This window comes from Sapajus apella, unplaced genomic scaffold (assembly GCF_009761245.1).
Source record: "Sapajus apella isolate SASKATOON/1434 unplaced genomic scaffold, GSC_monkey_1.0 scaffold62, whole genome shotgun sequence".
NCBI classification, from domain to species: Eukaryota; Metazoa; Chordata; class Mammalia; order Primates; family Cebidae; genus Sapajus; species Sapajus apella.
Genome location: NW_022437002.1, coordinates 17,954,846 through 17,979,274, shown reverse-complemented (window position 1 = coordinate 17,979,274; position 24,429 = coordinate 17,954,846). Strand labels below are relative to the sequence as shown.

The 24,429-nt window shown below is 38.6% G+C and overlaps 1 protein-coding gene and 1 pseudogene across 6 annotated transcripts in view; one reads left to right on the top strand and one right to left on the bottom strand.

Moving 5' to 3' along the window:
- MAST2 (microtubule associated serine/threonine kinase 2) overlaps nucleotides 1-24,429 on the bottom strand; it is a 239,088-nt gene that overhangs the window by 130,185 nt on the left and 84,474 nt on the right. For all 6 annotated transcript variants that reach the window (XM_032247417.1, XM_032247423.1, XM_032247418.1 and 3 more), the window contains one exon: nucleotides 4,314-4,345. In XM_032247417.1, the coding sequence (XP_032103308.1) occupies nucleotides 4,314-4,345 (32 nt within the window). The remainder of the gene's footprint in view (nucleotides 1-4,313; nucleotides 4,346-24,429) is intronic.
- LOC116529492 lies at nucleotides 18,626-19,128 on the top strand (annotated as a pseudogene).

Below are 24,429 nucleotides of genomic sequence, written 5' to 3'. Positions count from 1 at the left end.
CCCTCTTCCCAGCAACTCCATTCATTGAGGACACATATTCCTGCAAGAAGCTACCTGCCTCAGGCCTTAATTTATTTCACTTAATATTAAGAAAAGGCAAATCTCAGACAGTTTTCAAATAGAAGGACCCAAAAAAGTGGGGGGCAGAAATAGAAAAACAACCAAGTACAAATATTTGCTAACTATGATGCTGAAAAGCTACTCCTTTTTAGTTATGACCTACTTAATCTATAATTCCTCTAAGAGTCCTGGTAGAGCTCTTGCCATTTACAGAAGACTCAGAACACTTGCGAAGCTAGACCTGAGATCCACTGCTAGAAACTGAATTTAAAATAAAATATGTCCCTCTTAAATAATAGAATTCATCCAAATTTAACCCATTAAGAATTCTAGAGAGAGATCCAAGATGGCGGACTAGCAGCAGCTCAGGGTTGCAGCTCCCAGTGAAGGCGCAGGGGCTGAGTGGACGCCAGACTTCCAGACAAATTTTTGTTGCCTACAGACCAGGAGATTCCCAGCAGTGGAGCCCTGCAGGTGGCCAGCGCGACTCTTTTCGCCGGCGTGGCTGTTTTGCCAGCATCCCAGTGGGGCAGTTCTCAGTGCGGAGTATGCGGGACTGGGTGCCCTTTTGGTTGGCGTTTGGAGGTCCAGGAAGGCACAGTTGCCCATTCAGCTGATTGAAAGGGGGACTGAAGCTGGGAGCCAGACCGGGAGATTCCCAGGCAGAAAAGCACCGGTGCGGTCCCCGGCACCTTTTCCGCAGGCGACTGGGGCACCTTGGAGAGAATCGACCGTTCAATTTGGCAAAGAAAAAAAGGGGGCTCCAAGGCAGGAAGCCAGGTGATCAGGGTCGACTGGTCCCACCCCCACAAAAAAAACAGCAATTGGAAACGCTGACAGTTGAGAGTTTCATGGCAAACACAGCTAAACCCAGGAAGGTCCAGCTCTGTGGGGGAGAGGCATCTGCCGAAGGAAAACAAAGAAACAGAAATAACATCACCACCAACAAGCTGGACGTCCACTCAGAGACCCAACCTGAAAGTCAGCAAATACAAAGACGACACGTGGATAAATCCACAAAGATGGGAAGAAACCAGCGCAAAAAGGCCAAAAACATCCAAAATCAGAATGCCTCTCCTCTTTCAGGGGATGGCAGCTCCTCATCAGCAAGGGGACAAGGCCTGATGGAGAATGAGTGTGATGAATTGTCAGAATAAGGCTTCAGAAGGTGGATAATAAGAAACTTCTATGAGCTAAAAGAACATGTTCTAACCCAATGTAAAGAAACTAAGAACCTTGAAAAAAGGTTTGACGAAATGCTAACAAGAATAGACAATTTAGAGAGGAATATAAGTGAACCAATGGAGCTGAAAAACACAATACGAGAACTTCGTGAAGTATGCACAAGTTTTAGCAGTCGAATTGATCAAGCAGAAGAAAGGATATCAGAGGTTGAAGACCAACTCAATGAAATAAAATGAGAAGACAAGATTAAAAAAAAAGGGTAAAAAGGAATGAGCAAAGTCTCCAAGAAATATGGGACTATGTGAAAAGACCTAATCTATATTTGATAGGTGTACCTGAATGTGACGAAGAGAATGAATCCAAGCTGGAAAATATTCTTCAGAATATTATTCAGGAAAATTTTCCCAACCTAGAAACGTGGGACAATATTCAACTCCAGGTAATACAGAGAGCACTACAAAGATATTCCTCAAGAAGAGCAACCCCAAGGCACATAATCGTCAGATTCACCAGGGTTGAAATGATGGAGAAAATGCTAAGGGCACCTAGAGAGAAAGGTCAGGTCACCCACAAAGGAAAGCCTATCAGACTCACAGCAGATCTCTCAGCGGAAACCCTACAAGCCAGAAGAGAGTGGGGTCTGATATTCACCATCCTTAAAGAAAAGAACTTTCAACCTAGAATTTCATATCCAGCCAAACTAAGCTTCACAAGTAAAGGAAAAATAAAATCTTTTGTGAACAAGCAAGTACTCAGAGTTTTCATCACCACCAGGCCTGCTTTACAAGAGCTTCTGAAAGACGCCCTACACATATAAAGGAACAACCAGTATCAGCCATTCCAAAAATATACCGAAAGGTAAAGAGCATCAACATAATGAAGAATCTACATCAACTAATGGGCAAAACAGCCAGCTAGCATCAAATGGCAGTATTAAACTCACATATATTATTATTGATCCTAAATTTAAATCGACTAAATGCCCCAATCAAGACACAGACAGGCAAATTGGACAAAAAGCCAAAACCCATCAGTATGCTGCATCCAGACCCATCTCACATGCAATGATACATAAAGACTCAAAACAAAGGGATGGAGGAAGATTTACCAACCAAATGGAGAGCAAAAAAATAAATCAATAAATAAAAAGCAGGAGTTGCTATTCTCGCCTCTGATAAAATAGACTTTAAAGCAACAAAGATCAAAAGAGGCAAAGAAGGACATTACATAATGGTAAAAGGATCAATGCAACAAGAAGAGCTAACAATCCTAAATATATACGCACTCAATACAGGAGTACCCAGACACATAAGGCAAGTTCTTAATGACTTATAAAGAGACTTAGACTCCCACACAATAATAGTGGGAGACTTTAACATCACATTGTCAATATTAGACAGATCAACGAGACAGAAAATTAACAAGGATATCCAGGACTTGAACTCAGACCCAGAACAAGTAAACTTAATAAACATTTATAGAACTCTCCACCCCAAATCCACAAAACATACATTTTTATCAGTACCACGTCACACCTACTCTAAAAGTGACTACATAATTGGAAGTAAATCACTCCTCAGTAATTGCATAGCATTTCACAGGTTTAAATGAAATATTGGTTGGCTGCTTGTTTGTTATTTTCCTCCCTTATTCCTTCCTGTCTCCATTGTTAAGCACAATTATTGACATAAAAGAGATTTTCAATACCCATTTTTAGACTGCATTCTAACCTGGGCAATAAAGCAAGACTCCCGTTCTCCTGTTCTCTCTCCCTCTTTCTCTTCCTCTTAAAAAAAAAAAAAAAGAATTCTAAAACTACTATATACTAAAATTAAACCATAAGTAATAAAGAACTATGCATATATTAAGTGATCCTTCTAATAGCCTTAGTAAAAAGAAAACACAGGTAACATTATCTTCATTTTATAGATAAGACAACTGAGGTTTAAGAAGATAAAAAGTGACTTGTCTAGGTTTACAAAGCTAGTTAAATGGCATGGTCAAGACTGAACCTTAGGAGTTTTCTGACTCAAGTCCCTTCATAGCAAACCAAAATAAGCTTTCATAAATGGCCCAAAAGGCATCACAAAAATCTCAGAGGAAAATTTAATCACTAGAGCAGTTTTTTACAAAACAAAATCCTAAAATGGACACTAACAGAAAGAATTATTATGTGTTTCATACATTTTAAAACTGCATATAATGTGTATGTAAAGTATACTTAATAAATAAATATGAATACTGTTGTGACCTCCTCCTTAATTACATCTTTTTTGTTAAGGAAAAATTTTAAAGCCATTGTTTTATCATAGCTCTATTTCCTTAGTGTTCCCCAGATGTAACTTTACTAGTAAAACATGGTAAATATGAGTATGTTGTAGGTATATACAGTGCAGGCTCTTGGGCCCCAACACAGAGATTTTAATGTATTAAGTTCACGCTCCACACTTTAACAAGCATTCCAGGTAATTCTGATTGGCCAAATTTCTAATACTGCCCCAATAGAATTCCTAGAGGAAACGCAGTTCAAGAAAACATAAGAAATTAAAATCCAGGGACAAAGACTATTTATTAATCTCCCCTAACCATGAAGCCAGAAAAAAACCAAACAGGCTGGGGACCTATTCCATTCAACATAGTCTCCAAACTTAGCTGCCCTTGCCTCAACTTATCAGAAAAGGTGGTCTCCTCCTCATACCATGTTATGGGATAGATGTAAATCCAAAGGGTTTCCATTTTAATATTCCTGCTTTCTTAGCTTGAGTCTACTAAAACTCAATAAACAAATCCCAAAGCACAAGTATAAGATTGTGATGAATATTTTAGTTGTAACTTTCCCAAAATACTATGCTAGACAGGGAATGGGTTTGGAGTTTGGGAGGAATGGGGACAGGGGAATATCTGGCCTACTGGGAGAAGTCAGCTGGCCTGCTGGCTTCCCTAGCTCAGACAGGAGCACACAGAAAGAAATATTCCCAAGCGGGCCTCCTCCACGTGATATTGGGAAATGTTCCCAAGAGGGGTTCCTAAGTAGATCATGGTCATAATGGTAATAAATATCTACTTACAAGCTGCCTCTTCTTGGAAGGCTCAACTCCTTCTGAAAAACAAAACATACGCAAGTTAGAAATAAGAACCCATCTGAGTCCTGTTGTTCTACCTAAATTTCTTAGGAAATCCACAGCATTATCTTAATAATGGAAAAGGCCATATATTTCTAAATAATAACTTTGTCTCTTAAATTTTTGTGAAATAAATAGGACTCAGGAAACTATTAACTCTATTCTTCCTTCCTAAAAAGAATGTCCCATAGAATATGTGCAACATTTTTCCCACTAGATGGAACCATCTCCCCAGTGTAGATTAAAGGCACTCTAGGCCAGCCGTTAACTGCTGTTAAATTGTAAAGGGCATAGTGACAAGCATACAGAAGGAATGAAATGGGATTAGGGGCAGTGGGCGATAATTAGAAAATATTTTAGACAAATAAAGTAGTATAGGAAATAATATAACAAAGAGATGACTCCACACACCACTGGCATAAAAAATAACCTTTACAATAACCGTTGGGGCCCCTGTGACTTGTTTTCCAAGTGTATCAAGTCCCACCACCCACCGGTCCTAAATTAACATTCTTAATTTGTTTTTTATATTTTCCATATGTGTTTCAGGATTCATAAAAAATTAGTATTGTTGCCGGGCGCGGTGGCTCACGCCTGTAATCCCAGCACTTTGGGAGGCAGAGGCTGGTGGATAATGAGGTCAAGAGATCGAGACCATCATGGTCAACATGGCGAAACCCTGTCTCTACTAAAAATACAAAAATTAGCTGGGCATGGTGGCGCACGCCTGTAGTCCCAGCTACTCAGGAGGCTGAGGCAGGAGAATTGCTTGAACCCAGGAGACGGAGGTTGTGGTGAGCCGGGATCGCGCCATTGCACTCCAGCCTGGGTAACAAGAGCAAAACTCCATCTCAGAAAAAAAAAAAAAAAAAAAAAAATCGTATTGTTTTACATGTTTTAAAATTGTGTATACATGGTATTATATTATATGTATTCCTCTGCTGACATCAGCCAACATTATGAAAACTGGGAGATTCACGCAAGCAGATATATTTCACTTCAGTTAATTAATCTTTAGATGGTGATCCAGTCTATGAATATAGCAATATTTATCTATTCTCTAGTAAATGGAAATTTAATTTTCTTTCCATCTTTTTTTCTCCATTAAAACAATATTCCTGTAAACATTCTGGTAGTTGTTTCCCAGTAGTGCGCATGTAGAAAAAGCTTCCTGGATGTTGAACTACTGAGTCATAAAGTATTGGATATTCCAAATTGCTCTCCAAAATGACTGTACCAATTCACCCTCCCCCTCCAACACTTAAAAAAAAAAACTTTATAGAGACAGCATCTCACTATGTTGCAAAGGCTGGTCTCAAATTCCTGGGCTCAAGCAATCCTCCAGCCTCAGCCTCCTAAAATGCTAGGATTATAGGCGTTAGCCAGGGCACCCAGCCCACCTCCAATACTTTGTGTTGTTCTTCCCAAACCTGTCTCTCAAATTCCAAACACTTATAACCAGCTGTCTGTTCAACATCTCAAAACCGGCATGTCCAAAACTGAACTAAACTGTCCTTTCCACCAAAACTTACTCTACTCACTGCCTTTCTTCATCTCAGATGATCATTACTCTGGCTGTTGAGACCAAAGCTCTGGACAGCTAGACTTCTTTTTGTATAGCCCATATTCCCATTCATCAGGAATACTTAATTGCTCTAAATTCAAAATCCATCCAGAATCCAACCATTTTTCACTATCTTCACAGACATGCTTCTGATCTCAATCTTTTTCTCCCCCACCTTTTTTTTTTCTGAGACAGGATCTTGCTCTAGCATCCATCCAGCCTGGAGTGCAGTGGTGCGAACTCAGATCACTGCAACCTAAGCCTCTTGGGCTCAATTGATCCTCTACCTCTACCTTCCAAGTAGCTGGGACTACAGGCACACATCACCATGCCTGGCTAGTTTTTGTACTGTTTGTAGAGATGAGGTTTCACCATGCTGGCCACGCTGGTCAACTCAGACTCCGAGGCTCAAGCTATCCGCCCCCTCAGCCTCCCAAAGTGCTGGGATTACAGACGTGAGCCACCCGACCCGGTTCCAATTTCTTAAACAAAAACCCTTGTCATGTTTCAGAAATTGAAATGTCTGGAGGGTTTTATTAAAGTAATATTGCGGGCCAGGTGCAGTGCTCATGCCTATAATCCCAGCACTTTTGGAGGCCAAGGCACACAGATCACCTGAGGTCAGTAGTTTGAGACTAGCATGGCCAACATGGTAAAACTCTGTCTCTACCAAAAACACAAAAATTAACCAGGTACGGTGGTGCACACCTGTAACTCCAGCTACCTGGGAGGCTGAGGCAGAAGAATCACTTGAACCCAGGAGGCAGAGGTGCAGTCAGCCAAGATCACACCACTGCACTCCAGGCTGGGCAACAGAGCGAGGCTCCATCTCAAAAACAAATAAATAAATAAAGTAATAGTATATAGAATTATTCCCAACAAGGATGGGGACAGCAACAAAATGCATTAAGTATATTAAAATTCTGCAGCAAAATATATAATAGTCACAATAAATGTGATAAAAACTCCAGAGTCTCAGTTCAATTCTGCAACAAGAAGAGTTCAGGTTAGGCTGCTTAAAGGAGTTTTTTTTTGTTGTTGTTGTTGTTTAAACCTGTTGGGTTTTGAGGTTGCAATTTAAGTGACCATGGTCTCTTCCCTGGCCTCGCAACAGTCTCCTAACTGGTATCCCATTCCTGCTTCCACCCTTGGCCCTCTACAGTCTATTCTTAACATTATAATAGATGTATTCTTTTGTTTACATCAGCTAATTTTTTTGTATTTTTAGTAGAGACAGGTCCTTGTTGGCCAGTCTGGTCTTGAACTTTTGACGTCAAGTGACCCTCCTGCCTTGGCCTCCCAAAGTGCTGGGAGTACAGATGTGAAATATCACGCCCAGCCAGTTTACTTTTCACAATAAGTTTAATATACCTTATTTTTGTAAAAGTCATTTATTTTGTAAAATTATTTTTGCTAAATTCAGTATCTGATTACAATTTTTTCGTGTGTTTTTCTAGGTAAATTTACAAACACTCAACTGTACAAATCTTAAATTACTTAATCTTAAGTATGCCAATTGATAAGTCTGATAAGTATATATACTCAGATAACCCAAATCTCTATCAAAATATAGAACGTCCATCAATCCAGAAAGTTCCACCATGTCCTTTCTTTGTAAATCCAACAAACCACTATCTTCCTGCCCCAAGCAAATAGTATTCTCATTATGTCACCACAGATTACTTTTACCTCCTCAAAACTTAATATGAATGGAACCATACAAATATAAACCTTTTAACACAGGCTTCTTCAATTCAGCATAGTATATGTGAGATTAATCCATGTTGTTGCAGGTAACAATAGCAATATGAATATACCCCACTTAATTTATTCTTTCTCCATTTCCATTTTTCAGCTATTAACATTCCTTCTTTTGACAAGCTATGTTTCATTTGTCTTTGGTAAATCCCTAAAAGCGTAGAATTACTTGATTACAGGGTAGATACATAAGAAGAAGCTACCAGACCTTTTTCTAAAGTGATTATACCATGTTACACTGCCATTAACAATGTATGAGGGTTTCCACGTTCTAGCTAATACATGTCACGCTCACATTAATAAGAAAGTCCCAAGTGCTCTACATTCATGCCAATATATGATATCAGTTTTTTAATATTTTAGTCATTTTACATTTTAGTCATTTAGGTGTATAGAGGTATCTCATTGTGGCTTTAATCATTTTCCTAATGACTGATGATGTTGAATATCTTTTCATGTGCTTATTAACCATCAGTATATACTCCTTTGTGAAGTATCTTAAAATTTTTTTACCTTTTTAAGAATTGGGCTATCTTCTTACTATTGAATTGTAAGAGTTCTTCATAATCTTCTAAGTACAAGTCCTTTGTCAAATATGTTTTGTAAATATGTTCTTCTAATCTGTGGCTTGCCTACTGAAGTTATTAGCGGTATCTTTTTTTTTTTTTTTTGACATGGAGTCTCGCTCTGTTGCCCACGCTGGAGTGCAATGGTACGATCTCAGCCCACTGCAACCTCCACCTCCTGGGTTCAAGAGATTCCCCTGCCTCAGCCTCTTGAGTAATTGGGATTCCAGGTGCACACCACTATGCCCAGCTAATTTTTGTATTTTTAATAGAGACGGGGGTTTCACCATATTGGTCAGGCTGGTCTTGAACTCCTGACCTTAGGTGATCCTCCTGTCTCAGCCTGCCAAAGTGCTGGGATTACAGGTGTGAGCCACCACGCCTGGCCAGTGGTACCTTTTGATGAGTGAAAATTTTACATTTTGATGAAGGTCCATCTGCTCATTTCTTTTTAATGGTTAATATCTTCACTATCTTGTCTAAGAAACACTTTACCCACCCCAAGGAAACAATCATATTTTCGTATATTTCCTTTCTAGAAGTTTTTTTGTTGTTTTGTTTTTGTTTTGTTTTGTTTTGTTTCCTTTCTAGAAGTTTTATGATTTTAGCTTTTGGGTTTAGGCCTATGATCTGATCCATTTCACATTAATTTTGAGGTAACGTGTGAGATGAAACTAAGCTTCATTTTTTTTCATATGGATATCCACTTGTTTCAATACCATTTACTGAAAACATTGTCCTTCCCCTAACAGATTTTTTGAAATCTTTCTGGGCTCTCTATTGCATCCAATTGATCTATTTTTTTCTGCCGTATGCAAGCACCACACTGTCATGATTCTGTATCTTTATAAGTCGGATTGTACAGTCCTTTAACTTTGTTATTTTCCAAGATTGCCTTAGATATTCTAGATTCTTACAGTTCAATTTGAATTTTTAAATCCGATTATTAATTTTTACCCAAAAAAAGCCTGCTGGGATCATAGATCAATTTGGAAAGAAGTGATATCTCAAAATATCAAGTCTTAGAATGCATGAACATAGTATTTCTCCATTTGCCTAGTTCTTTAATAAGCAATGTTTTATCATTTTTAACGAAAACACCTTGCACTCCTTTTATTAAGCTTATCCCCAAGTGGATTTTTAAAGCTATTATAAGTAAAAACTTTTATTTCATTTTACAATTGCTTGCATGTATATAGAAATGTAATTAATTTTTATACTGATCATTTATCCTCTACTTTGGTAAATTCATTATTAATCATAACCATTTTGTGCATTCCTTAAGATTTTTCTATATGAACAATTATATCTTCTATCAATAGAGTTTTACTTCTTTCTATTTTCTAGAATTTTCTATAAGATGTTAAAAAGAAGTGGTAGACATCCTTACCTTATTTCTCATCTGATTTTAACAGAAAAGCATTTAACAATTTAACATTTTGAATATTTAATATTATATTAGTAATAGGTTTTTCATGGATAACTTTTATCAGGTTGATCAAGTTCTCTTCTATTCCTAATTTGTTCATAGTCTTTAACACAAATGGGTATGGATTATGTCAAATACTTTCTCGGCATCTACTGAAATGCTCACATAGTTTTTCTCTTCTGTTAGTGTGGCAAATTACAGTGATTGATTTTCTAAGATTAAACTAATTTTGCATTTCTGAGTTAAACTCAGCTTTTTTTTTTTTTTTTTTTTTAAGATGGAGTCTTGCTCCGTCACCCAGGCTAGAGCACAGAGGCACAATCTCCACTCACTGCAACCTCTGATCCTAGGTTCAAGTGATTCTCCTGCCTCGCCTACCAAGTAGTCGGGATTATAGGCGTGTGTCACCATTCCTGGCTGATTTTTGTATTTTTTAGTAGAGACAGGGTTTCAACATGTTAGCCAGGCTGGTCTTGAACTCCTGACCTCAGGTGATCCCCCCACCTTGGCCTCTCAAAGTGCTGGGATTACAGGTGTGAGCCACCATGCCTGGGCTAACTTCATCAAATACATTGCTAGATTCTATTTGCTAATATCTTATTAATAATTTTTGTACCTATTTCCATAAGGAGTAATAATCTCTAATTTTCTTATAATGTCTTTGTCATATTCTTGTATCACAATCATGCTGGTCTCCTAAAGCTGGCTGAGACCTGTTCTTTACTCCTCTATTTTCTGAAAGAATTTGTGTAAGACGGGTGTTATTTCTTCCTTAAATATTAATAGTTTTCACTAATAAAAGTAACTAGGCCTAGAAACTTTTATTTAGGATATTTGCCTGTATGTTAATAAGTAAGATGGGCCAATATACTTTCTCTTCTCAAATTGTTCTTGTCCAGTTTTGACATTATATTATTCTCATTGCTAAGGTTTCAATGTTTGTGTCCTGCCCAAAATTCACGTTGGACTTTAAACTCCAGTGTGATAGTTTCAAGAGGTGGGGCCTGTAGAAGATGATTATGGTCATGAGGCCTCCTCTCTTGCCAATGGGATTAAAGCCTTCATAAGGCTTTAAGCCAAGGCATGGTGACATGTACCTGTAGTCCCAGCTACTCAAGAGACTGAGGCAGGAGAATCACTTAAGCCTAGGAGTCTGAGGCCAGCTTGGCCAACAGAGCAAGACTCCATCTCAAAAAAAAAAAAATTTTTTTAAAGAGGCTTCACACAGCTTTCAGCCCTTTTTGCCTTTCCATTCTCCGCCATGAGAGGAAGCAGCAACAAGGGGCTTACCAGACAAATGCCAGCACCTTGATCTTGGACTTCTCAGTCTCCAGAACTGTGAGAAAATAAATGTCTGTTCTTTATGAATTACTCAACCTGTGGTATTTTTTAATGCAGCATGAACAGAAAAAGACATTCATAAAAGGTACTAAGGTAATAGATCCTCTTTTTCTACTTTCTGAAACAATCTATATAAAACTGGAAATATTTGTTCTTTGAATCTATGTGACAGCTCTGAATTCTTGAATAGTTTAAATGGGTAACATGGTAGACTATAGTTTTGGTGAACAATAATAAAATTTCATAAAATGCATATATTTCACTCTCTGTATCTTTTAAGAGGCACAGAAATGCATCTGTGGAAATTCATCTCTTCTGCCTTCCTTACACCTATACAAAAGCCTTCATTTGATGCCCAGGACTCCAGATCAGTACATTCTGTACCAATTAAGGCACAGTGGAATGAGACGTGGCCTCCAACCACATAAAAGTGGTCCAAGGAGCAATGATTTCCCAATCCTCCGTTTCCCAAGGAATATTCACAGCAGGTTGTGGAGAAAAGCTACACAATCAGGAAGCTTGGCTGAGGTAAGAGCACTCCCATTTAGACAGATAACCATAAATTATTTTACTCATAACCTTCTAGCAACTAGGCTAGTAATATCTGACAATACATTACAATATCAGGTGAAGCCCATTCCACTCAGCCTTCTGTGATCTACTAGTTATCTCTTGATTCTTCATGTTCTTAATGATCTTCCTGATTAGCATTCTCAACACATTCAAATCTATTCCAGCTTGAGACAAGGAAATAAATTCCCTTAATAACTACACATCCCTCTTCAACGTTGCCTTATCAATTGTATTTCCCTTCACAACCACATTTCATGAACAAGTTATTTACATCCAATGTCTCTAATTTCTCACTTCCTACTCATTCTTCAACATTCTAAAAATATCCCCAGACCTTACCACCCCATTTAAACCATTCTTGCCACATTGCCAGTGGTGTATGTGTAATGAAGTTTCACTGCATTTTTAGTCCACCCATTTTTGGCTCCACTGTTCAGCAGCACCTGATAGTGCCATTTATTTTTCTGTCCTGAAAGACTTTTCTTGCCATGAAGCCACAATCTCTTGTTTTTCCTCTTATCTCTGCCAAACACCATTTAAACACCTTTCCAGGCTCATCCTTCATCACCTTAGACCCTTGAATGTCAACTGTCCTTAAAGTTCTGCTTGTATACTCTCCTTTCTCTATATATTTTACAGATGAATCTTAAACTTGTATCTCTATCCTGTATCTTTTTGCTGACCTCTATAGTTGTACATACAACTACCCTGTCAATACATCTAAAACTCAACTTACCTTTCTACTACTCAGTCTCGCTCCTTTTCTGTTTTCTATTTTGATGATGGTACTACCAAATCCAGGGTCATTCTTAATTTTTCACTTTCTCTCATTCTCCACATCCGTTATTCATCTAGCTCTGCCAATTCTACTTCTAAAATACCTACCTTTAATCTGTCAATTCACTTCTACTTCCCCTGGCACAAGCCACCATCATCCTATGACATCCTCCTAATTGGGCTCCCTTTCATTCAGTTTTGTCACCCTTGATTAATGTTGTAACAATGTAAATATCATATGTAGTATCCGTTTTCTAAGTGATAACCTATGTGGGTTTAATAAAATAAATACTGAAGTCAAAAATAACTTTTTTAAATGGGTCCTTTCTCTCTTATAATTCTGCAATGGATAAAGTCTAAAATCCTTTCTGTAGTCTACAGGGCACTACCTGGCTCCCTCTGCCTCTCTCCTCAGCATCATCTGCACAATTCTCTGATCTTATTGGAGTTTTGGACTCAGACCTGCCATGCTTTCTCTCACCTTCAGGTCTTCACATTTATGTTCTCTTTGCCTGGATTACTTTTCCTTATCTCTTTTTATATATTCCTGGACTTAAATTTAAACTTCATTTCCTCCAGTAAGTTTTTCTACACAGTTTCCCTAGCTTCCTTCCATATATTACCCAAATATTACTTTAATTTTTTAATCAAACCTACTTTACTGGTTATTATAATTATTTCCTAAAGTATCTGTCTTCTTTGACTGTTAGCTTTAGGGGAGTAGGAATTAGTCTTGCTCACAAGGATACTCCTGGCACCCAGCAGAATACCTAGCCTAGTAGGCACCAAATGAATAACGGATGAATAAACCTATGAATCAATCAACTTAGTAAATGGTTCATACTATTATTGTTATCATTATAAGGCACACAGTAGGGTCCTCTCTACCAGTCTGGAGTTGCATTGATGAAAACTATCAATTGCAATAATTTTAGCAAGAAGATTTACTAGGGGAAGAATATGCTCTATTATCACATATTATTTACTGACAATCTCCTGGCTGGCAGTCACTCCATGGAGAGTCAGAATGCTTTAAGAAGAGAAAAATATTACCCAGAAGATAATCCAATGAAATCTTACTGTATTTTACTTTTTTTTTTTTTTTGAGACAGAGTTTCGCTCCGTCGCCAGGCTAGAGTGCAGTGGCACAATCTCGGCTCACTGCAACTTTCGCCTCCTGGGTTCAAGCAATTCTCCTGCCTCAGCCTCCCGAGTAGCTGGGACTATGGGCATGTGCCACCACGCCCAGCTAATTTTTGTATTTTTAGTAGACACAGGGTTTCACCATGTTGGTCAGGATGGTCTCAATCTCTTGACCTTGTGATCCACCCACCATGGCCTCCCAAAGTCCTGGGATTACAGGCGTGAGCCACTGCGCCCTGCCATGTTTTACTTTTCTTTTTTTTTCTTTTTTTTTTTTTGAGACGGAGTTTCACTCATGTTACCCAGGCTGGAGTGCAATGGCGCGATCTCGGCTCACCGCAACCTCCGCCTCCTGGGTTCAGGCAATTCTCCTGCCTCAGCCTCCTGAGTAACTGGGATTACAGGCACGCACCACCATGCCCAGCTAATTTTTTGTATTTTTTTTTTTTTAGTAGAGACGGGGTTTCACCATGTTGACCAGGATGGTCTCGATCTCTTGACCTCGGGATCCACCTGCCTCGGCCTCCCAAAGTGCTGGGATTACAGGCTTGAGCCACCGCGCCCGGCCCATATTTTACTTTTCTTAATCATTTGCTTGTTCCTTGTCCCATTAAGTTCCCATGGCATCACCCTAAAAACTGGTAGCAATGATAAAGTATTTATGCTTTACAATAATATTAAGAAATGTGGGAAAGAACACAAATTTTTTTTTTTGGAGACAGAGTCTCACTCTCACCCAGACTGGTGTGCAGAGGCGCCATCTTGGTTTGCTGCAACCTCCACCTTCTGGGTTCAAGTGATTCTCGTGCCTCAGCCTACTGAATAGCTGGGACTACAGGCCTGCATCACCATGCCCGGCTAACTTTTGTATTTTTAGTAGAGATGGGACTTTGCCCTGTTTGCCAGCCTGGTCTCGAACTCCTGACCTCAAGTGATCTGCCCACCTTAGACTCTCAAAGTGCCAGATTACAAGCGTGAGCCACCATGCCTGGCCAAGAACATAAAATTTAAAGTTTGGAAAACTAGGTTTCTGTCATGGCTCAAAAACACGTAATTGTGTGACCCGGGATTTCATCTACCTCAAAGGTTTAGATACAGCAGTTGTAAAGGTCAAATAAAGTAATGTGTATGAAAATAGGCCAGTCACAGTGGCTCACACCTGTAATCCCAGCACTTTGTGATGCTGAGGCAGGAGGATTGCTTGAGCTCAGCAGGTCAAGACCAGACTGGGAAACATGGTGAAACACCATCTCTACAAAACTACAAAAATTAGCCGGGCATACTGGCATATGCCAGCGGTTTCAGCTACTTAGGAGGCTGAGGTGAGAGGATCACTTGAGCTCAAGAGGCAGAGGCTGCAGTGAGCCAAGATCATATCATTGCACTCCAGCCTGGGCAACAGAAAGACACTGTCTCAAGAAGAAAAAACAAAAACAAACAAACAAAAAAACCTTTTTTCTATAAATAATGTGTTATTCTCATTTGCGTTTGATGAACAGCTTGATGATATTACCAAGATATTTCTACATGGTATAAAGAAACTAGGACTCAGCCAGAAAAAGATAAAAACACAATTCTGCTACTTACTTCCTTATAAAATCTTGGTCAGTAATTAAACCTTTCTAAACTTCATTACTCTTACCTGCTCATCTGAGATAAAAATAACTAGTCTGCCTTTTTCACAAAAGTTATTCCTAGGCTTGAATTTAAAAAAATACACTTGAAAGTTTAAAGACAAACACTTTGGATTAATAACAATAAATTGGCCAGGTATGGTGGCTCACACCTGTAATCCCAGCACTTTGGGAGGCCAAGGCAGGAGAATCACTTGAGTTCAGGACTTCAAGACCAGCCCAAGCACCACAGTGAGACCTCATCTCTACCAAAAAAGTTCAAAAAGATTAGCCAGGAGTGATGGCGCACACCTGCAGTTCCAACTATTCAGGGGGCTGAGGTGGGAGAATCACTTGAGACCGGAGGTGTAGGTTGCAGTTAGCCAAGATCATGTCACTGCACTCCAGCCTGGGTGACAGAGCAAGACCCTGTCTCAAAAAATATAGGAAGAAGAAATTGCACTTTTCTAATCTAACCCACCAAAGCTCTAAAGCTAAGTGATAAGATGCTATTCTCTAAAAACTAACCCCACCCCCAATACTCCATCCCCATCACTCCACCCCAAATATTCAATGTATATTGTTTTAACAGTCTCTAAAATTTCATTATTACCATTTGGATCCCTCAAATCTATACACTTTGATACTTTCTGCCAAAGATGATATTTCCCAAAGAGCTTTAGTAATGTTTGACTATATTGAACAAAATAAAAGATATTAAACCATAATCTGAAGTTACAAAGAAAGCTGTACATACTAAATCCTAGTGAAATAACCAGTCACTCTCTTTCACTTGACCACAAAGCAAAAACAAGAAATGGGGCGATTCATGGCTGGATGCGGTGGCTCACACCTGTAACTCCAACACTTTGGGAGACTGAGGCAAGCGGATCATCTGAGGTCGGGAGTTCGAGACTAGCCTGACCAACATGGAAAAACCGTGTCTCTACTGAAAATACAAAAATTAGCCAGGTTTGGTGGTGCATGCCTATAATCCCAGCTACCCAAGAGGCTGAGGCAGGAAAATGGCTTGAACCCAGGAGGTTGCAGTGAGCCAAAATCACGCCATTGCACTCCAGCGTAGGCAACAAGCACAAACTCCATCTTAAAAAAAAAAACACACACACACACACAAAATGGTGCCATTCACACAGATGGAGAATCACTGCCTATATGTACTACTCATTATTCACATGACTGAAGCCATAAAATATTTCCAAAGAAAAGACAAAGGCCAAGTGTCCAAACTGCTACCCCCACAAGTAAATATGCAAGCCAAGAGTCACAAGGCTGGTCCTTGTCCTTTATGTCAACAGTCACCAGCATGGAGATGACTATGGGTCAAAGCTGTCTCTGCCTGAGGCAGCTCCTTCCCTAGCACTCTGAATCTCGCTCACTTTCTATTGAATTCTCACACTATACATAATATATATCGATCCCCACTGCAGTAGCAGCACTCTTCCCAGAGAAGAAAATTAACAAACTCTAAGAAACATAACCCAATAATCCACTCCATTGGAAGTGGATAGAGAATTGGGTTTTGGAGACAATAGCTTTTCAATTAACAATTAAAATCAAGGAGGCAATATGCAGTGGCTCAAGCTGGTAATCCCAATACTTTGGAGGCCATGACGGGAGGTTCACTTGAGCCCAGAGTTTGAGACCAGCCTAGGTAACATGGTAAGAATTTGCCTTAAAAAAAAAAAAAAAAAAAAAAATCAAGGAGGAAAAAAAGGTATTCTCTACCACTAAAAGATTACATGTCTCTTTATATAACTCATAATTAAACCCACATAGTGTAACTAACATAAATAACACTGCCTGGGGTGAGGGTAAGAGTGGTGAACATTCTAGGGCCTACTCAGAGTCCATTACTGATGATAACACTGTTGTCAAAGGACCAAATTACAACTGAAAGAAGGCAAAACAGGAAACAAAACACTGATTATTCAATACAAAGTTATTCTCCTTATAGGGTTAAAACAGAACTTTCTTATGATGCTGGCTCAGGTAAACTGGGTCACCTCTGCTTGCTGTGAATTTCATGGTTTTGTTGCTGTTATTTTTTAAACTGGGCTGTTTCAGCTCAGTTTGATTACACGGCCAAATTTTCGGGAGGTAATAAGAGATAAGGAGTACTTGTAGTGTTAAAGTTTGAATTTGTTCTAACACATCAGTAGAAATAGTAAAAAAAAATAAGAAAACAAAAAACTCTACCAATATTTTTAAAGGGTAAAAAAAGTAAGGCACAGATATGTAAGGCATGGAATACAAAAAATAGTATGGCAGAAACAAGTCCAAATATATCATTAATCATAATAAAGGTAAAGAGACAAATTTATCATCACAAACAGGACTTTTTTTCTTTTTTAAGAAAACCTACTATATGCATTTGTAAAATATACCAAAAGCAAATTGATATGAAAAGGTTGAAATAAAGTCATAGTTGGTTTCTAGAAAAACTATCAACAACAACAAAAATCTTCCACTGAATTTTTGTTGTTGTTATTTTCATTTTTTTGAGACAAGGTCTTGCTGTCACCCAGGCTGGAATACAGAAGCACAATCATGGCTCACAGCAGCCTCAACCTCCTAGACTCAAGCGATCCTCCCACTTCAACTTCCCAAATAGCTGGAACTACAGCTGTGCACCGCCATACCCAGCTAATTTTAAAAAACTTTTTTGTAGAGGCATCTCACCATACTGCCCAAGCTGGTCTCCAACTCCTGGGCTCAAGTGCTTTACTCACCTGGCACTCCCAAAGTGCTGAGATTATAGGTATGAGCCACTGTACCTGGCATTCCACTGATATTTGATCATGAAAAAAAAGAGTCTCAATACCCAATATTAGAAATCCAAAGAGGAAGAGAAGAACAAATTCAGCAAAGGTTTAAAAAATATATATATAAAAACAAATTGTTCTCAATAAATAACAAAATAACACAAAATGGAAAAACTCTTAAAAATATATACCTCACCAAATACAAGATGAAAAATAGAAAATTACATTACATACATGAGCATTTTTAAAAACTGAATCATACATTATTCCTGAGTTGGGTTTACCTACAATATGTGAAAGTGGTTGTATGATTAAAAAAATTCACAAATGTTATATGCCCCAAATAAATTAATTGAGAAAAAATAAAACAATATCAGATGATACAGAAAGGCACGTCAAATAGGTATAAAAAGAATCAAAGGCCAGGCACACTGACTCATGCCTGTAATCCTAGCACTTTGGGAAGCCAAGGTGGTGGATCACCTGAGGTCAGGAGTTCGAGACCAGCGTGGCCAACATGGCAAAAGCCCATCTCTACCAAAAATACAAAAATTAGCGAAGCATAGCGGCGGACACCTACAATCCCAGCTACTCAGGAGGCTGAAGCTACAGAATCACTTGAACCCAGGAGGCGGAGGTTGCAGTGAGCCAAGATCACACCATTACACTCCAGCCTGGGTGACAAGAGCGAAACTGTCTCAAAAAAAAAAAAAAAAAAAAAGTGGAGTGAGGAGTAACAACATGGTGACTCAGACAGTGGAGCTCCATAAGCTGAGGCTTGCTAAACTAAAGCAAGAATGTCTTGCTCATGGTTTGGAGACCAAGGGAATAAAGCAAGATCTTATCCACAGACTCCAGGCATATCTTGAAGAACATGCTGAAGAGGAGGCAAATAAAGAAGATGTACTGGGAGATGAAACAGAGGAAGAAGAAACGAAGCCTATAGAGCTCCCTGTCAAAGAGGAAGAACCCCCTGAAAAAACTGTTGATGTGGCAGCAGAGAAGAAAGTGGTGAAAATTACATCTGAAATACCACAGACTGAGAGAATGCAGAAAAAGGCCAAACGATTCAATGTACCTGTGAGCTTAGAGAGTAAGAAGCTGCCTTAGCTCAGGCAGCTAGGTTTGGGATTTCTTCAGTTCCAACAAAAGGTCTGTAATCTGATAACAAGCCTATGGTTAACTTGGATAACCTGAAGGAAAGAGCTCAAAGATTTGGTCTGGGGCCGGGCGCGGTGGCTCAAGCCTGTAATCCCAGCACTTTGGGAGGCCGAGGCGGGTGGATCACGAGGTCAAGAAATCGAGACCATCCTGGTCAACATGGTGAAACCCCGTCTCTACTAAAAATACAAAAAATTAGCTGGGCATGGTGGCACGTGCCTGTAATCCCAGCTACTCAGGAGGCTGAGGCAGGAGAATTGCCTGAACCCAGGAGACGGAGGTTGCGGTGAGCCGAGATCGTGCCATTGCACTCCAGCCTGGGCAACAACAGCGAAACTCCGTCTCAAAAAAAAAAAAAAAAAAAAAAAAGATTTGGTCTGAATGTCTCTTCAATCTCTTCAATCTCCAGAAAGTCTGAAGATGATGAGAAACTAAAAAAGAGGAAGGAACAATTTGGAATTGTCACAAGTTCAGCTGGAACTGGAACCACAGAGGATACAGATGCAAAGAAGAGGAAAACAGCAGAGAGCTTTGGGATTGCCTGATGAAAAGTTCTTGTTACTTTCTGTTCTCCAATGTTTTCCATTTCTCTGATTCTTCTTGGTCACATATATACCTAATTGCACAATCATGTGCCTATGTCCTGCCTCGCAATGAGGGAGCATGTACCCCAGGTATATCCATGAACTGCAGCAGCAGTTTGACTTATTGCTGTTTCACCTTTAAGGTTGTTGTGTTTCTGTTTTTGATTATGTTGCTTAATTTTATATATATATAAAAGGATCAAAGGAACAGAGATCTTCAAGACTTTAGAAAAAGGAAAGGGAAAGAGCTTAAAAAAAAAAAAAAAGGTAGAGGTCTTTGGATTGAGACATAAGTATTGCAAACTCAAATGCTTTAATGGGCCAGTAAGGTAATATGCTGTGCTTTATCAAATTTGAATAAATATCAATTGCAAAAGATATTATTACTTTATGTAACAGTAAGAAACTTTTTTTTAAATGCAAAACAAAAATAAGCCATGCCAATTAAAGTATAACACACCATGAAGAGCAACTCCACTATTTCAAAGCTATTAAAAAGTAAAAAGATGTAAACCTTAGAATCGATGAAATTCAGTAAATATATAAAGCAGCAGAGAATAAAACAAAAGGGGACTGGTGGAGACTGTGTTGGTCAATTTTTCTTTAAATCTCCAAAGGTGGATAAATAAAATATATCTATAGTAAATAGTCTGCAGACCACCAATTTATAATCTAGGTTTACATAGAGACCACCAGAATTTAATTCAGAGTTGATCAAGGGATGTAACTGTAAATTACTACAAGATTTCTTAATCAAACAATTCCCTCTACAGAATACCTGGAGCCTATAGGAATGTCTTGTTAAAAGAGACTCCAGATAGTCAAGGAATTCTAAAGATCTGAGGCTGGACTAATTATCCTTGTCTGCAAAGATGCTGGAGTCATCCATAATGACTATAATATTTGAAAAATTAGGTACTCAGGTCTTAACTGCATGGGGATGATCAGAAGATTGATAGGAGGATAGAAATATTCAGGAATGAGGGAATGTCAGAAAAAAATGACTAAAAAAAAAAAGTACAAGACTGGTGTAGCTGCAACACAGAATAGGAATATATATATGAGATAGGGCACAGAAGAGGGATGGGTGAGATAAATTACTTAGCCTTCAAAGCCATCTAATTTATTGACTTGATGAAAATATCTTATTAAAAACTAAAGAGTACAAACTGAAATTTTTCCTTTATCAAACTTCCCACAGAAAAGAACAATCAAATGTAGAACAACAGAAGCAAATAATTAGGTTATATTTTTATCCATGTCATTATCCTTTTAAAAATGAAATTTCAAGAAATGGAATGTTTGAAATCTATCTGGCTCTTAAAGATTTTGTTTTTAAAGACTAAAAATTAACTGAATCACATTTTGTAAGATGATGATAATTTATGAGTCAAAATTTGCAAAATAAAAAAAGTCCCAAGAAGGCTTTCTGAATTATAATGCTTCCCAGCACGCGTTATGTTGTCATATATCCTCCAAAATAATTCAGTACCCCTGAACAATGACACTCTAAGTACTCCCATTTTTGAACAGCAAAGGCAAAAAGCAAGCAGGGATAGGGGGTGCACAAAAACATTATACAATTTAGTTTTTGCCTGAAGGCAATAATTTTATCAGCACAAAAAATATTTTCAATTCAGAACCTGGGAAATTCCACTCTCTACACAATGAAGACGGATTATTACATCTGCTTTATGGGCAAATAATGTGGAAATGATGGCACTAAGAGAGTTGATAACAAAAATTTGCTTATGGTGACTAGTCCCTGACCTTTCAAAGTTAAAATAAAGTCATCCCCCATAAAACTGATTAGGAAATAGGGCAAATATAAAAGCAGCTCCTTCAATTCACAAGGAACTTCGATCTCAAATGCCTCTCCCCGTGTAGATGCTTCAAAAGTAGATGTACGATGAAAGCCAATTTTTACCACAAAAAAAGACGCAACTTGAACAGCTTTTCAAGCAAAACAACATCAATTCCTATACCAAAGGAGGCTCCTCTAGTGCAAAGGAAAGATGCTCGCCGGGCACGGTGGCTCAAGCCTGTAATCCCAGCACTTTGGGAGGCCGAGGCGGGTGGATCACGAGGTCAAGAGATCGAGACCATCCTGGTCAACATGGTGAAACCCCGTCTCTACTAAAAATACAAAAAATTAGCTAGGCATGGTGGCGCGTGCCTGTAATCCCAGCTACTCAGGAGATTGAGGCAGGAGAATTGCCTGAACCCAGGAGGCGGAGGTTGCGGTGCGCCGAGATCGCGCCATTGCACTCCAGCCTGGGTAACAAGAGCGAAACTCCGTCTCAAAAAAAAAAAAGAAAGAAAAGATGCTCACACATAATCTCCCAGATGTCCTTTCACCATTAAGATGTAGGGATGTTGTAGCGTGTGACTGTTCAGCCTGAAACCGCCACAGTTCTTTTTCTACCACATAGAAAGCAAGCTTGAGAATGTGGCCAAAACACAGAGGAAGACACAACAGCAATGAAGCTGAGCAAAGACACCAGATTACCCAACTCTGAAACTCATCCAACCTCTGGACTTCATTGTTGTGAGTCAATACATTTACTTAATATTTAAACTACTCAGAATCAAAATTTCTGTTACTTGTAGTTCAGAGTACCCTAACTTATATACCTGGCCTGCCAATACACCTACTTGTCTGTCCTTGAGGAAGCTACTGAGTTTCATGTATCTGTAAAAATGGCCAATAAAAGTCCTCCGCATCCTCCACTGCTATCACCCATCCAATCTGTTATTATTTCTTGCCTTTTTTGACCACAACAGTCTCATAATTGGTCTTTTTGCTGCAGCCCCTGCGTCCACTGTCTACTCTCAAAATACTAGTGTAGTACAGAAATGAAATAAAATTTGGCCATGGTTATATGACTGGATCATGGCAGAACTATAATTTGAACAAAATAGACAAGGTCTTTGCTCTCATGGAACTAGTTTTAAATGTACTATTTACTATTCTGCCACCTCCCAAGAAACTCTGCAGAGAAACTTGGAGGTATCAAAGTAGGCTATGTCTTAGCTAATTTTCTGGAAAAGTTTTAGGAAATCTATTTCACCAAAAAGCAATTAGTGAGGCCAAACATTTATATGGATTTTTCAAGTTCAAATCTGAGGTTACCCAGTAGATTACCTTTACCACCAGGCACACTGTACCTTTGTGTGTTTATTTATGTAAATTTATCAATAAAACTTACCTTTAAAGCTTTACATTATAATGTAATCATTTAAAACAATCTAAACTGCTGCTTTTCAAGTATTAGCTCTGTTTTTAGAATGTTTCAAAGCAATCTTCTGGAGAATGAATCTTAAAGTTTATTTTTTAAAAATAGGCTGGGTGCAATGGCTCAAGTCTGTAATCCCAGTACTTCAGGAGATCTAGGTGGGAGGATCACCTGAGGTCAGGAGATCGAGACCAAGCTGGCCAACATGGTAAAACACCATCTCTACTAAAAATACAAACATTACCCAGGTTGTAGTGGCACACGCCTGTAATCCCAGCTACTTGGGAGTCTGAGGCAGGGGAATCACTTGAACCCAGGAGGTGGAGGTTACAGTGAGCCAAGATCACACCACTGTACACTCCAGCCTGAGCGACAGAGTCAGACTCCATCTCAAAAGAAAGATAAAATAAATAGGGAGATAATTTTTTTAAGTATAAGGCTGTAGGAAAAGATCCTCTAGTGCTGTGTAATCTGGCAGTTTAGAATTCCTGCTAGATAGAAACAAAGACTCAAGAGGAAGAGCATCAGTAAACAAGGTAGCAGATATTAGAGACTGACTCAGGCCCCAGGGAGAAAATGAATGATTTAACACAAAACAGGAAATATTTCCCATTCAACAAATAGGATTCCCTTTCTGAATCCTGGCAACTAAACAGAAATAAAGATATAAATAAGCAATGCAACTAAATGGGCTTATAGAGCCAGCCATTTTTAATTAGCAGCTACTTGAACATGTGTCACTACTTGTGAGAGGTCATCTGAGTTAACAGTACTGTATAAATACTTCTCAAAATCACCCCCAAGAAATCAAGTGAGGAGTCTCATTGAATCAATTGTGCTAACAGGGGAAATCAGTATAAGGCACTGGAGTTTATGTTACGGACTTTTAAAGCCCTAGTCATACTGGACAACTGTGAAAGACTCCGTGGGTGTTCCCTATGGGCTCTAAATGTTTACAACACCATCAAAAAGAAGTACATATAATAACTAGAAACAATACAATTTGTTTAAATTTAAAGTTTATTAATCCTATAAAGTTTCCTTCTGAGAACTTTAAAGAAACTAAAATAATGTTAATTCATGATAATTTTGAAAACCTTAGGTGTTCTGTACCCAAAAAAAAGTGCTTTATAAATAATGTCAAATAAACACAACCAGAAAAACAGCTACATTTCATGACTAGAACATCACAGGTTGATTGATTAGCTCAGTGATTTACACTAGAATCTTCATTATGTCAATTCTCAAAAACATTCAGTGATAGACTAAATAGAAGCTGGTTTGCTCTTTGCTAATAAGGCTAAGATGAGATAATCCACAAAGCATGAAAATAATCATCATCAAATTTGGCATGTGTCCTCTTAGTGCTAAAGATATTCATTAAAAGTCAGTTGAAGGTTGCCTATCAGTCTATTTTCACTCATTGTTATATCTTACATACCTCTTCATCTAACAAACTACCTCAGATTTAAGAAGGAAAAGATGATAGACAGGTAGGTAGGTAAATAAGTAGGCAGGTAGGTAAATAAGTAGG